Source organism: Myotis daubentonii, chromosome 16, assembly GCF_963259705.1.
Source record: "Myotis daubentonii chromosome 16, mMyoDau2.1, whole genome shotgun sequence".
NCBI classification, from domain to species: Eukaryota; Metazoa; Chordata; class Mammalia; order Chiroptera; family Vespertilionidae; genus Myotis; species Myotis daubentonii.
Window position 1 is genome coordinate 23902234 of NC_081855.1, and position 14771 is coordinate 23917004.

A 14771-nucleotide genomic window follows, 5' to 3' on the forward strand; every position below is an offset into this window, starting at 1 on the left:
GACTGTTCAGAAATTAAAAGATTTACATGTCCTTAAAAACTAAAAATATTACAAAGTTCCTAATTATGGCAAGAATGTTTAGGGGTGTTTTTTTACTCCTATATGTTACACAAAGTACATGTCTAAAAATAAAAAACAGGTAAAACAGAAACAAACAGTAAAAATTATTTTTCCAAGACAATTTCTGGAGGTAGATACCTAACTGTGATGGCTGAAAAATCGTGGGTTAGAGTTTTGAACAAAGTTTTGAATGCAATGAGTACTAAATTATTTCTGCTGCAAAACTGTCTTACTCTTACAACAAAATAAAGAATCTTGAGGAAATGTTTCTCAGAGTACACTACATCATCTTATGATTGATAATGTATATCACAGCTTATGAATCATAAGTAACATACTCATGAAATATAAGATTCATAAACTTACCACAAGTGAGACAATGATAGGCATCAAGAGTGGGAAGTCTTCAGCTTTATTCAGTGGTTCTCAACCTTCTGGCCCTTTAAATACAGTTCCTCATGTTGTGACCCAACCATAAAATTATTTTCGTTGCTACTTCATAACTGTAATGTTGCTACTGTTATGAATCACAAGGTAAATATCTGATATGCAGGATGGTCTTAGGTGACCCCTGTGAAAGGGCCGTTCGACCGCCAAAGGGAGCGTGACCCACAGGTTGAGAACCACTGAATTAGATGCTCAATAGATTCAGCCTTGTTGGCTGTGCTGAGTTGTGAAAAAAAAAAAAAAATCAAAAATGGCCCTGGCTGGTTGCTCAGTGGTTAGAGTGTCGGCCCCCAGAACAAAGGGTCTTGGGCTTGATTCCCAGTCAAGGGCATGTACCTCGGTTGCAGGTTTGATGCCTGCCACCCACCAGAGCAAGTATGGGAGACAAGGGTCAATGTGTCCTCTTACATCGATGTTTCTCTTTCTCTCTCTCTTCCCCCCTCCTCCCTCCCTTTCACTCTCTCTAAAAATCAATGGAAATAATATCCGAGGGTGATGATTAAAAAAAGAAAAAAGAAATGTCAAAAATGTATATGAACTGCTGGAATATATTATTGAATATGAGGTAAAGGTAGGTAAGAAAAGAACAAACCTTTAATGTTATGGATTAAGATCAGCATAAAAATATTGGAAATCTTTAAATAACTTTACATACAGTTATAATTTTAGGGAAAAAAACAGATATGTTTCAGATTCCAGGAAAGTAAAAGCTACTTTAATAGTTTCCTGAATATATACTTGTACGGGCAAGATAGAGGGGTAGGTAGGTCATAATCAGGAAGCAAAACACAGAGAGCTTCAGTTACTGGTAATGTTATAATTCTTAAGGTGGGTGGTAGGGGATCAGAGAAAAACTCATGAAGATATCATGTAAGCTGGACTTTGAATTAAGACAGGAAAGCCAAGGTGAGCAGGAGGCAATGGTAAAACTAGGGGAAGCTGGGGTTAAGACCACCAAAGTAGACCATATTGTAACAGCAATGTTTAAAGAAAGTGAAATAGACATTAGAAACCTTTAAATCTAAACCATGATTCTGCCACTCAATTTGCTGATAATCATGGATATACTCAAAAATCTAAATGTGAACAAACATCCTACAAAAAAATATAAAAGATAACTTACTCAATATCCTTTCGTACTGATCCCATGAGATTCTCCCTTTCCCGTATTGCCATAAAGTTTGCTTTGGTTTTATGGAACTCATGTGTATAATCCTGCAATAAATGGGGAGAAAACTAAGAGAGCACTGAAAGAAATAAAAGTAGAAACCATCCTGCTCCACAGCTTATAACATCATCACTTTAATTTTCTTTCAGGAAATATGTTCTTGCATATACAAGCTTATCTAGTTTTCATTTATGTTAAAGAAATCATACTATATTCTGCTGTACACTTTGTTTTATGAACTAAAGTATCAAGTAATCTTTCCATATTATCAAATAGAAATCTATCTATGACTATCATCAACACTAATAAAAGAGAAAAATGGTAATTGGCGAACGATGATACCCTTTTCATTGGCTAATCAGGGTTAACTGCCAACAAGATGGCGGCTAATTTGCATACGTAGGCACAATGCAGGGAGGCGAAAGGGAAAGCAGGAAGAAGCCCCCTGCCACTGACAGTGAACGGAAACCCAGGGGGGAGCTAAGAGCTGGGGGGCAGGGCAAAGGCGGCCCTGGGGCCGCCTTTGCCCTGCCCCCCAGCCATGATCGGAGAATCAGGCGCCTTTGCCGCCCTGGCCAGTGATAGCAGGAAGTAGGGGTGGAGCCAGCGATGGGAGCTGGGCACCGTCGAAGCTGGCAGTCCCGGGAGCTAGGGGTCCCTTGCCTGGGCTTAAAGCGAAGCCCACGATCGCGGGGCCGCTGCAGCTGCGGGTCCCCCCTGCCCGAGCCGGACACCTCGGCCAGAGGCATTACGCCTGGGCAGGGGCGGAGCCTGCAACCACGGGGAGCTGGGGGTCCCCTGCCCAGGCCTGACACCTCTGCCGGAGGCCTCAGGCCTGATCAAGGGGCCGATCCAGTGATTGGTGATCGGAGGGTGATGAGGGTCAACTCCTCTGGCCAAGGCATCAGGCCTGGGCGGGGGGCGGAGACGGGGATTGGGGGGATATGATGGTCCCCTTGCCCAGGCCTGAAGCCTGGGTCAGAGGCGTCAGGCTTGGGCGGGGGGTGGAGCAAGCAATCAGAGGGAGATGGGGGTCCCCTGCCCAGGCATGATTCCTGGGCCAGAGGCTTCAGGCCTGGGCGGGGGCCAGAGCCAGTGATCGGGGGGAGATGGGGGTCCCCTGTCCAAGCCTGACACCTCTGGCAGAGGCGTCAGGCCTGGGCAAGGGGCCGATCAGGTGATCGGAGGGTGATGGTGGTCTACGCCTCTGGCTGAGGCATCAGGCCTGGGCAAGGGGCAGAGCCAGCAATCGGAGAGGTCTGGGGGTCCCCTGCCCAGGCCTGATGCCTGGGCCAGAGGCATCAGGCCTGGGCTGGGGGCAGAACCAGTGATGGGGGGAAATGAGGGTCCCCTGCCCAGGCCTGACACCTCTGTCAGAGGCGTCAGGCCTGGGCAAGGGGCCGATCCTGTGATTGGTGGGTGATGGGGGTCAACGCCTGAGGGCTCCCAGTATGTGAGAGGGAGCAGGCTGGGCTGAGGGACACTCCCCCCCCCCCCCACACACACCCAGTGCACGAATTTCGTGCACCGGGCCCCTAGTAATTTAATAAAATACCTATTGATGAACATTTTAGTTGTTTTATTTGCTGTTAAAAAATGCCACAATTGCCCTCGCAGGTTTGGCTCACTGGATAGAGAGTCGGCCTGCGGACTGAGGGGTCCCAGGTTCGATTCGGGTCAAGGGCATGTACCTCGGGTGCAGGCACATTCTCATTAGGGGGTGTGCCGGAGGCAGCTGATCGATGCTTCTCTCTCATCGATGTTTCTAACTCTCTATCCCTCTCCCTTCCTCTCTGTAAAAAACGCAATAAAACATATTTTAAAAAAATGCCACAATAAACATTCTTGTATATATATTTTATTGAATTCTCTTTCTCCCTTATTAAAGTGTATTTAAAGAGTAAATGCCTACTAGAATAATTAGATCAAAGAATCTTACATTTAAATCAGACTGCACTAATTTATGTTCCCAGCAAAATGAATGAATACCCATTTTCCTATACTCTTGCCAATAATAGGTTACACATGTTCCAATATTTGCTAATCTAACAAGTGAAAAATCCTATCTCATCTTGATTTGGGAAGGCAGCTATACATCTTTATATGGCTTTGGCAATTCATTTTCTGGATACAAGTTCATATCCTTTGCCCATTTTCATATTAGGCTAACTTTTTTCTTATTTCTATTATTTCTCTCTACAGTAAGCAAATTATTTTTTATAGTTTCTGGTATTAGGTTTTGCTTAGAAAGTCTTTTACTACCCAAAATGGATAAATTCACCCTTGCTTTATTCTGTACTTCCTTTTTCTACATATAAATCTTTGATCCATCTGGAATTTATTCTGGATGGAAGAAATGATAATTTGAGGTTCTTCCCCAACCCCCCGAAATAATTAGCCAATAGTTACAGCTCTATTTTATAACCTCTCTTTTTCCCATGAATTTAAAATACTACCTTTATGGTAAAACTAAATTTCCATGCATATTTGGGTCTATAGGTGAACTTTATTCAATTCCATCATTCCCTTTCTCTCTAGAATCAAACTCTTAATTTTTCTAGCTTCTTCACAGGTTTTAATATCTGGCAGAACTAAGCATCCTTTACTACTTATCTTAATTTTCACATGTTTTTTCTTGGTTAATCTTGTATGCCTATGATTCCAAATAGAATCATTTTGCCATTTTTTTTAAAAAAGGAACAAATAAATTTTAAAAACCTGTTACTTTCATTGGAAATGCATTCAATTTATAGGTTGATTTAGAGAGAAATCTTCCCATCCAAAAGCAGAGTAAATATTTTACATTTCTCAGTATAGTTTTATGCATTCAAGTCCTGTATATCTTATTACATTTATACATAGGCTGTTATAATTTCTTCCACTGTATTTTCGAACAGGTTATTGTTTATATGAGAAAAACTACTTGCCTTTACATATTAACTAGAGGCCTGGTGTATGAAATTCGTGCACTCAAGGAAGGGGGGGGTCCCTCAGGCTGGCCTGTGTTCTCTCACAGTCCAGGAGCCCTTGGGGGTTTGTCTGACTGTGCCTAAGCCGTCAGCTGGACATCTTTAGCACTGCCGCGGATGTGGGAGAGGCTCCTGCCACCACTGTGCTTGCCAGCATGAGCCTGGCTTCTGGGCTTCTAGCTGAGCAGCACTTCCTCTGTGGAAGCACACTGACCACCAGGGGCATCCTACATTGAGCGTCTGCCCCCTGGTGGTCAGTGTGCATCATAGCAACCAGTCACTCTGCCATTTAGTCTATTTGCATATTAGCCTTTTATGATATAAACTAGAGGCCCGGTGCACAAAAATTTGTGCACTGGGGGTGGGGGGGGGCCGTCAGCCTGGCCTGTGCCCTCTCGCAGTCTGGGACCCCTCAGGGGATGACCACCTGCTGGCTTAGGCCCGCTCCCCAGGGGATTGGGCCTAAGATGGCAATCAAACATCCCTCTGGCAGCCTGGCAGCCCTCAGGGGATGTCCACTTGCCAGCGGGGAGCAGGCCTAAACTGCAGTTGGACATCCTTAGCGCTGCTGAGGAGGTGGGAGAGGCTCCCACCACCACTGCTGTACTGACAGCCATCAGCCTGGCTTGTGGCTGAGCAGAGCTCCTCCCATGTGAAAGCGCCCTGACCACCAGAGGGCAGCTTCTGCATTGAGCGTCTGCCCCCTGGTGGTCAGTGTGTGTCACAGTGATCAGTCATTCCCAGTCCTGCTGTTAGGGTCAGTTTCCATATTACCTGTTTACTATATAGGATAGAGGCCTGGTGCACAGGTGGGGGCTGGCTGGTTTGCCCTAAAGGGTGTCCCGGATCAGGGTGGGGGTCCTACTTGGGTGACTGGCCAGCCTTGATGATGGGATGATGGCTGTTTGCAGCTGGTCACACCCCCTTCAGGGTGGGGGTCCCGCTTGGGTGCCTGGCCAGTCTGGATGAGGGGCTGAGGGCTGTTTTCAGGCTGGTGGGCAACTGAAGCTCCCAGTCTCTCCTTTTTTCTTTTTTTTCATTCTGGGATTAATTTACCTTCTATAGCTGTCACTGGAGTTGAGAGCAGGCTCCAGCTCTGAGGCCGTTGCCGGCTGAAAGTAGGTACCTGGGTTTGTTTAGATTCTATAATTGAAACTCTGTTGCCATCACTGGCCCCTCTAAGCTCTGAGGCTGCCATGGCTGAAAGCAGGTTTCTGGGGTTTGTTTAGGTTCTATAATTGCAACATTGTTTCATCCGGAGCTCAGAGCTGAGCTGCGGCAGGTGGGGAACATTGACTTCCTCCATCACTGGAGCAAGCAAGTCTCATGTTCATGTTCGCTTCAGCTGCCTGGCTGCCGGCCGCCATCTTGGTTGGCAGTTAATTTGCATATCTCGCTGATTAGCCAATGGGAAGGGTAGTGAAGTTATGGTTAATTACCATGTTTCTCTATAATTAGGTAGGATGTGATCTATAATCTCTCCGAATTTGTTCCTAATACATTTTTTTAGTTTTCTTTGGTTGTATTAGCTATATAATCTTATCACTGCCACATAATACAAATTTTATCTCTTCCTTTATCTTGTTTTTCTTTATTAATTGCACCACAAAGAACTTCTAAAACAATATTAAACATTGTGGTGACAGTGGGTATTCTTGTTGTTGTTGTTTTTTTCTTTTCCTTTAATGGGAATTTTTTAGTGCTCTATTATTAAGCATGATGCTAAATTTTAATCTGAAATAAACATTTTTTTTTTGCATTAGGCAACTAAAGTATCCTTCTATTCCTACTTTTAACAAGAGTTTTTTACATTAGCAATGGCTGCTGAATTTTTTCAATATTAAAAAGATTTGCCCTCCTATTTTATAGTATATATTAACAGCCCATATATAAATCTTTAAGAGTTTATTTCATTTGGTTTTAATATTTTTCTCAAACAATATTCTAAATATAGTAAATTATTCCTCTTCCATGTTATCTTCGAAGGCTAGTAAAAGTATACTCTAAACCACCATATTATTGACTATGCATGACCATTGGCTATTTCACTGTTTCAGTTAGCTAGCGAGGTTTCCCATGGTTTATTTACCTACTGATGAATAGTATTCAATTTACCAGGCAAAAGCAAGAGTTCTTAGATATCAGACATTTTCAGAGTTTTATAATACCCAGAAAAAAAAAAGTAAAACAAGACAAATTTCTATAGCATGGCATTTATCCTCTCAGAAGATTTCCCCGTGTGTTCTCTTAAGTACATGTGCACACAATCTATTCAGGGATTAAAATAAACCCCATAACAACATAAAACTCTCAAGCCCAGTGTATTACCTGCAATATGTCTCTATGTCGCTGTAATGTATGCATCAGTGCTGCATTCAAGGAGGGGACACCTGCACTGTTGGTATATTCTGCCATTTTATCATTTACTCCTGTAAGCTAAAAAAAAAAGAGAAAGGAAAAAAATATATATGTATTTTAGAAAGCACTATAAAGAGATAAAATAAATTATTTGCCTGTTTACCCTTTGGCTAACAGCAACAAATAAACCAAAAACAAGAAGCTAGTACGCAAGGATTCAGTACTTCCACCAAGTAATACATAAAATTAAAAAAAAAAAAATTCTCATGGGACCTGGAAATAGCTGTGATCAAAATTCAAGTGGCTTAAGAAGCACACACCTTCAATGAAAAGGTGGTGACTTCAACAAATGTCTGTGTTAATATAATCTAATACCATATCTAACAAATACACAATTTTTAGCAAAAAAGCCATTTAACAGAAAGTCCTTACCCTTGCCAAAAGCTGTTCAATCTCAATTGCCATTGTTTCAAACATTCTGTCTTGGCTTGATCCATTTAAAAGAGGTGTTGTGTCAGAGCTAAAGAGAAGTTCAAATAGAGAGGATCTATTACTTAAAACTAATCTTTTAAAACATACTTAAAATAATAAGGTAATTATTCTTAAGAGGTCAAGTATAATCCCTGAGCAATTCTTTCTGTTTCTTAAGAAACTATAATTTTTTAAAAGAAACACACACACACACACATTTTATTTGGAAATAATTTCAAATGTACAAAAATTTGAAAAATTAAAACAGTACCATGAGAAGAAAACCCACATAGCTTTATCTTATCCCATTTGCTTTACCACTTGCTCTCTCTCTCTGAATCATATGAAGGCAATTTATATATATCATGGTTTTTTACATTTAAATTCTTTAGGGTGTATATTCTAAGAATCAAGATACTCTCTTACAGCACTACAGTATAGTTGTCAACTTCCTAAGTGTATACTGGTACATTTTTATTTAACCTGCTGTCAGTTGTCCCAATAGAGTCATTAATACCTTTCTTCCCTTCCAGTTTAAGAGTCAATCTACGGTCTGCTACTGCATTTAGTTGTCATGTCTCCATAGCTTTCTTTCTTTTCTTTTTTTTTTAAAATATATTTTATTGACTTTTTACAGAGAGGAAGGGAGAGAGATAGAGAGTCAGAAACATCGATGAGAGAGAAACATCGATCAGCCGCCTCCTGCACACCCCCCACCGGGGATGTGCCCGCAACCCAGGCACATGCCCTCGACCGGAATCGAACCCGGGACCCCTCAGTCCGCAGGCCGACGCTCCATCCACTAAGCCAAACCGGTTCCAGCTCCATAGCTTTCTTTAATCTGGAACATTTCAACAGTCTTTTGGGGGGCATTTTATGCATTAACATTTTTTTTTTTTAAATAGAAAAGTTCCTCATTTTTGTTCATTTGATATTTCCTTGTGAGTAGACTGAGGTTATGCATTCTCTGCCAGAATACTGCAAAGGTAATATTATAGTCTTTTTAGAGTATTACATCTAGAGGTATAATTTATATGCAGAAAAATACAAGAATCATAAGGGTATAGCTTGATGCCTTTTTTGTATATTCGTATACCCATATAATCAACAAAGTAAAAATTGAGAATATTTCCACTGACTCAAGAAGTTTTCTTGTGCCTCTTCCCAGTCAATGCCCACCCCAAGGAAACCATTAGTCTTTCTTCTATCTCTATAGATTAGTGTTTCATGTTTACAGATTTTTAAAATTGATTTTTGGAGATAAAAGAATAGGGAAAGAGAAACATCGATGTGAGAGAAGAACATTGATAGGTTGCCTCCTGTACACGCCCCAACTGCATCAAGCCCGCAACCTAAGTACAGCATATGCTTTGACGAGGAATCAAACCTTTTCTGATATAGGGGACACTGCTCCAAACAACTGAGCCACCCAGCCATGGTTCTAGCTCTTTGTGTCAGAGCCAATCCAAGATTCTGCAGTTGTATCTTAAAATGTGCCTGGACAAAAATTCTCTATATACTACTAACACAAATCCTCCCCTACAAGACATATGAAAAAGAAAAACTGGTCTGAATGTAAGCTCTGTGAGAAGGGAAACTGTGTCTCATTCATCTATATACCTAGCTCCTAAAATTTTGCTTGGCACATGGTAGGTGATTAATGGATACTTGTTGAATGAATGAGAAGGCAAATCTCTACATTCACCATTCTCAGGAGAATAGGTGAGTCCAGGGAAATGGTCAAAACTCATTCTCCACAATACTAAAATTCAGTTAAATTTAATTCATTTTATAGGTATGTGATGATTCATAGGCCAATAAGTTCTCCAAATACAGAAACTAAAAAAATTACTCATCACTGAGTTTATTCATCATGACATGCTTTCAACCTGAGCAATACACAAAACACTTCAGAATGCAAATTGAAAAGAAAAAAAAAAAGAATGCAGAGTGGATCTTGATCCTCATGGCCTTAAGTTTCTTATCGAAGGGGACAGTTAGGCTGAAGTAATTCCACAAAGTCGGTCCCAGTTTTATTGCAGAATTTCTCCAGGAATGTTTTCAAGATAGTTTTTCCTTTAAAGGAGTCACAAAAGTATTAAGTTCATGAAGCACAGAGAACACAGAAAAAGTATCATGTAATTGTATCTCTTAACTATTTGGAGTTTTAAAATTATATAATCACTGGCATAGCCAAGTGGGAGACTTAAATTCAGGAAATAAGCTTAATACATATAAAAGAATATTCCTCATTCTTTTACTTGCTAAGTAAAGGTGAGCCCAAAGCAATGCAGTACGATGAAAGCTATGTGTGACATGCCAATAGCTTACTTTTAGATCCTAGAGTCAATATGTTGGCCCTGCTATCTTTAATTCTTTAATAATGTGCCCTATTAAAAAGAAGCAATAAGGGAATACGGGGGACATCTGTAATACTGTCAATAATAATATATATATTATTTAAAATTAAAAAGGAAGCAACAGTTTGGCTATAGTGCTGGAATGAGTCTTTTGTTGAAATGTGCAAGAGAGTGGGCTCTGGAGATAGAAAGACCTGGGTTCAAATCCAAGTTCAGTTATTATTATTATTAATTGAGAAAAATATTGCACCCATGACCAATCCTCACAAAAGTATGTAAAATAGAGAAGATAACAACTAACAACTCTGCTACCTGCAACTTCACTGGAGATACATAAAACATTTTTATAGGTAAAAAGTGTGCCCAGCAATCTTTTTTAAAAATTAAATATATTTTTACTGATATCAGAGAAGAAGGGAGAGGGAGAGAGAGAGAAAAAGAAAAATCAATAATAAGAGAGAATCATTGATCGGCTGCCCTCCTGCATGTCCCACACTGAGGATCGAGCCCACAACCCAGGCATGTGCACCGACTGGGAATCAAACCCTGACCTCCTTAATGATCAACCACTGAGCCACTGCAGCTGGGCCCCAGCAGTCTTTATATAAAGCTCTTAGAATAGTACCTGACACATGATAAAACACTCTGTGTCAACTATTAAAATTATTATTAATTAGCAAAAGTTGGAAACAATGTCCATCTACAGAATAAATTGTGATACAATAATATAATCCTATATAATAAAAGGCTAATATGCAAATTGACCGAATGGCAGAATGATCGGTCGCTATGATGCACACTGACCACTAGGGGGCAGACACTCTGTGCAGGAGCTGATAGTCAGTGTGGTCCCACAGGGGAAGTGCCACTCAGCCAGAAGCTGGGCTCACCGCTGGCGAGCGCAGCAGAGTGGCAGGAACCTCTCCCACCTCCACGGCAGTGCTAAGGGTGTCCGACTGATGGTCCGGACATCCCCCGAGGGCTCCTGGACTGCGAGAGGGTGCAGGCCGGGCTGAGGGACTGCCCCCCGCCGAGTGCACAAATTTCGTGCACCGGGCTTCTAGTGTAATAATAATGTATGTTAAATGTATTCATAGCTTAATCTCAAAGATAATGTTAAACCAAAAAGCAAGTTGCAAAATAACTTTGATAGGATATTATGAATTGTTTAGGAATACAAACATATACCATAAAATATATATGGAGATTATGAGGATGAAAAAAATGGATGCTATCAGGGGCTTAACTGAATTGGTCAAGATTATTTCTTAAAGTGGGAGATAAGAACATGAGAATCCAATATATTATTCTTTATACTTTTCTACATGTCTGAAATATTTCCTAATACTTTCAAAACAAGTGAATGGCCTAAAGTGAGCAAAAGATTCAAAGATAAGAATACATTTTCCAAAAGAACTATCATATGACCCATCAATTCCTTTTCTGGGTATTTATATGAAGAATATGAAAACACTAATTTAAAAAGATATATGCACCCCTATATTATTGCAGCATTACTTACAGTAGCCTAGGTATGAAATAACCTAAGTATCCATCAATGAATGAATGGACTCAGCCGTGAAAAAGATGAACTACTGCCATTTGTGACAACATGGATGGCCCTTGAGGATATTATTCTAAGTTAAGTGAGACAGACTGAAAAGGACAAAAACCATTTGATTTCACTCATATATGAAATACAAAAAAGAAACAAACTAGCAAACAAAATAAACTCACAGATACAGTCAAAAGATGGGCAGTTATCAGAGGGAAAGGAGAACAAGAGGAGGGCAAACATGGGTAAAGGGCGTCAAATGTAAGGTCACAGATGGAAGCTAGGCTTTTGGTAGTGAACACACTACAATGCACACAGATGTCCAACTGCGATGTTGTACACCTGCAGCTTATATGTTATTAACCAATGTTACCTCAATTAATAAAAACACAGTTTCTATACAGTCAATATAGTAGTATACTGGTTACTCATAAAAGAACCAAAATTAAAAATAGCTTAGATGATTAGTAGGGAGGATACACACTGCATTAGATTCATTCTAAATTGCCAGAATAGCAGTGTATGTACTTGGCATTTGGGTAGTTCCTCACATCTATTTAGCAATCAGAAGGTATAAGAATACAATATGGACAAATCAACCACATTTTCTTAAACTGATTGACCTAGAAACTTATTTCTGACACAAGCTCATTCGTAAGCCTTTGCATTTTCCTCCCGACACTGTCACAATTTTTGCCTAAGAACCCCAAATTAATACTAGTTTCAAGAATTAAGAATTTTCATAAATCACTAAAAACAAACAATAACATAAAAATAAAATACCAAAAATCCACCAATAGAACAAATTACAGTTACATTTTAGTTTATTTTTTGATGCTTTAAAAACATTATACAGTTTAAGGCATAAGAGAGAGGATCTGGTAGTACCTATACCTGTCGCGTCTTCCATCTCGGGCACTGCTGTGACTGTAACTCGTGCACAGTTTACTGAAGGAAACTAGTTTCAGGTCAAGTTCATTTTCCAGCTGTCGAGCCTGTTTCCTGAGATCTTTAACGAAATTATAAAAGCAAATGATTCAGACACAAAAAGTGCATCAGTAGACATAAAACTCACAAAGCTATTCTGAAGATAACAAACTATGAAAATGATCATATATTGATCTAGGTTCAATTTAAAAAAAAAAGTTTTAAATGGAAGAAACCAAAGATGTACCCAGCAAAGCAAACGGTCACTTATTTTAAACTTCAGGTGGGGCAGAAGGCAGGGGGGAGATGCAAATTTTCGGCTTTATCCAAAAGACAACTAGACAACAAAGGTTGCTCTAAATCCCTGAAATTATTTATATAGCAACAAATAAATTTTGTTAAGTTAGGGGAAAACAAAAGAAAACACAAATCACAAAGAAACTGACTGCGGTTTATTAATTTACCATTTAACTTTATAAAAAAGAAACCATCACTGTTTTTGACAGAGATTTTCCTATTTCTTTATATCCCAACACCTTATTAGGCTCATGAAATTCTTAATAGTAGAATGACTTAAGCGATTGAGCATGAAGGACAAAATAATCGTTGACAAAGACGTACACAACTGTCTTTCAATAAGCTTACCCAAATTTGGAGAGGCTGAAATTAACCATGACAATGTGCTACTAACAAGGTCAAGTGGAAGTACAACCAAACTGACAGCGTAGGTTTTAATACAACCGAAACAAGCAAGCAGAGACACTGGTTTGGCATCCAAGTGGCTGCGGGAGAGAAGCGGCAGCCCCAACACCCCCATGCAGTTGTAAGGAATCTCATCATTCATGGCGAAGTGGAGGTCAACATGAACGGGCTGGAAGGTGGGAAGAATCCTATGAGGACCTCCTCTTTCAGGACAGAGCAATACAAAATATTATTTCAATACACTCATCAGCCACCAGAAGTAGGGAGCAGCGTAAAGCGTGGAGCGTGTTCCCCCAGAAACCGAGTCTCAGAGCCTCCGCTCTGCGCTCCCGAGAACTGGCTCTGCGGTGTATTGACGATCTGCCGAACCTGCGAGCCCCAGCTTTTCCTTTTCCACACCCCGATCTCCAGGGGTTCCCCGGTGCTACAATGGGCCAGCACAGCGCTTCCAAAACCTGCAGCCCGGCGACGAGTATTCCAGATACCAGCAGCCACTGCTGCAGAAATCAAAACTACCTCCGAGCCAGGACACACGTGTCGCACGGTCACTTTGAATACGGTTTAAAGGACCAGCCGGCCCTCGGTCGCCGGTCACTGCCTTCCCCAGCGGAGAACAGCAAGGAGAGGCATTCTGACAGCACGACAGGCAAGTACGCATGGACTTAATTCAGAATTAAGCATCTGAGACCCCGAGGCTGACAGTGACCATCCTGCCACTGGTGGTGGCTTCCAGAGGCTTCAGGGGGTAGCAACAGGGAATAGTTCAAAAGGAACAAAAAATAATAATTCAGGCTGCAGTAAAGCAAACACTTGGAAGAGAAAAGTGAGCCTTCTCTGCCCGCGCTGCCATCGCGGCCCAGGACATGACTTTCACACGGGTCCTCTTTCAGGAATCAAAGAAACGCGCTCGTCAAACCGCAAGATGATTTTGTGTTTTGTTTTGTTGGTAGAAAAGGTACCACAAATGCAATCATCACAATTCACGCTGGTTCTCTCAACTTTCTCTGATTAACGAAACGGATCTCGGGAGCGGACGGGTCAGGCTATTTCCTCCGCCAGCAAACGGACCCGACCTCCCCGGCCCGGCCCGCGGCAGCCGAGGGCGCTCAGCAGCGGACACTCCGCTCACACAACCGCCCCTCGATGGCCGGGCCGACGAGCTCCTTCCTCCTTCCTCCTTTCTCCTTTCCCTCCCAACTGTCCACGGCGCCGGCTCCTGCGGGCTCCCGGCCTCGGGATACCCTCGCCCAACACTCGTTTCCTCCCCGACTCAGAGTTCACACGAAAGCCCATTCGTCCGGGCTCCGCGACGCTCTCAGCCTGGCTCTCCTCCGGCTACCCAGACCCGGCTTCCTCTCCATCCCCGCTCAGCCCTCCGGGTCCGACCCCCGCCCCAGGCCCCGCCGCCTCTCGGGTCAGCCCCCTGTCCCAGGCGGTTCCTTCTCCTCAGCCCCGAGGCCCCGAGGCTCCCACTGGACGCCCTGCCCGCCCCCGCTCGGCCACACGGAGGCCAGGCCCTTTCCTCTGCTGCCACCCCCAACACCCGTCCTCTCTCAGCCCCTCCGCCCCCAGGTGAGTCCCAGCCGGAGGCCTCGCCCTCACCTTCCCAGTAATTGCTGGTTCCTGCCGCCATCTTTGTTGTCCGACGTCAGTCGGGAGACGAGAGTCCAGGCGCTGCGGCCAGAGAGTCGCCTCCGTGCCTTCTTCCGCCCTGGCGCCAGGGCCGATGGGATACGTGAGCCTCCAGAGACACC

At 42.3% G+C, this 14771-nt stretch overlaps 1 protein-coding gene across 3 annotated transcripts in view; it reads right to left on the bottom strand.

The window, feature by feature from the left end:
* GOSR1 (golgi SNAP receptor complex member 1) overlaps positions 1–14771 on the bottom strand; it is a 44372-nt gene extending 29601 nt beyond the window's left edge. For 2 of the 3 annotated variants that reach the window (XM_059669243.1, XM_059669244.1), the window contains exons 1-5: positions 14620–14771; positions 12277–12397; positions 7435–7522; positions 6973–7080; positions 1631–1722 (exon numbers count right to left, since the gene is read on the bottom strand). In XM_059669243.1, the coding sequence (XP_059525226.1) occupies positions 1631–1722; positions 6973–7080; positions 7435–7522; positions 12277–12397; positions 14620–14650 (440 nt within the window). In that variant the 5' untranslated portion in view covers positions 14651–14771. The remainder of the gene's footprint in view (positions 1–1630; positions 1723–6972; positions 7081–7434; positions 7523–12276; positions 12398–14619) is intronic. The other variant, XM_059669245.1, reaches the window with a different exon arrangement.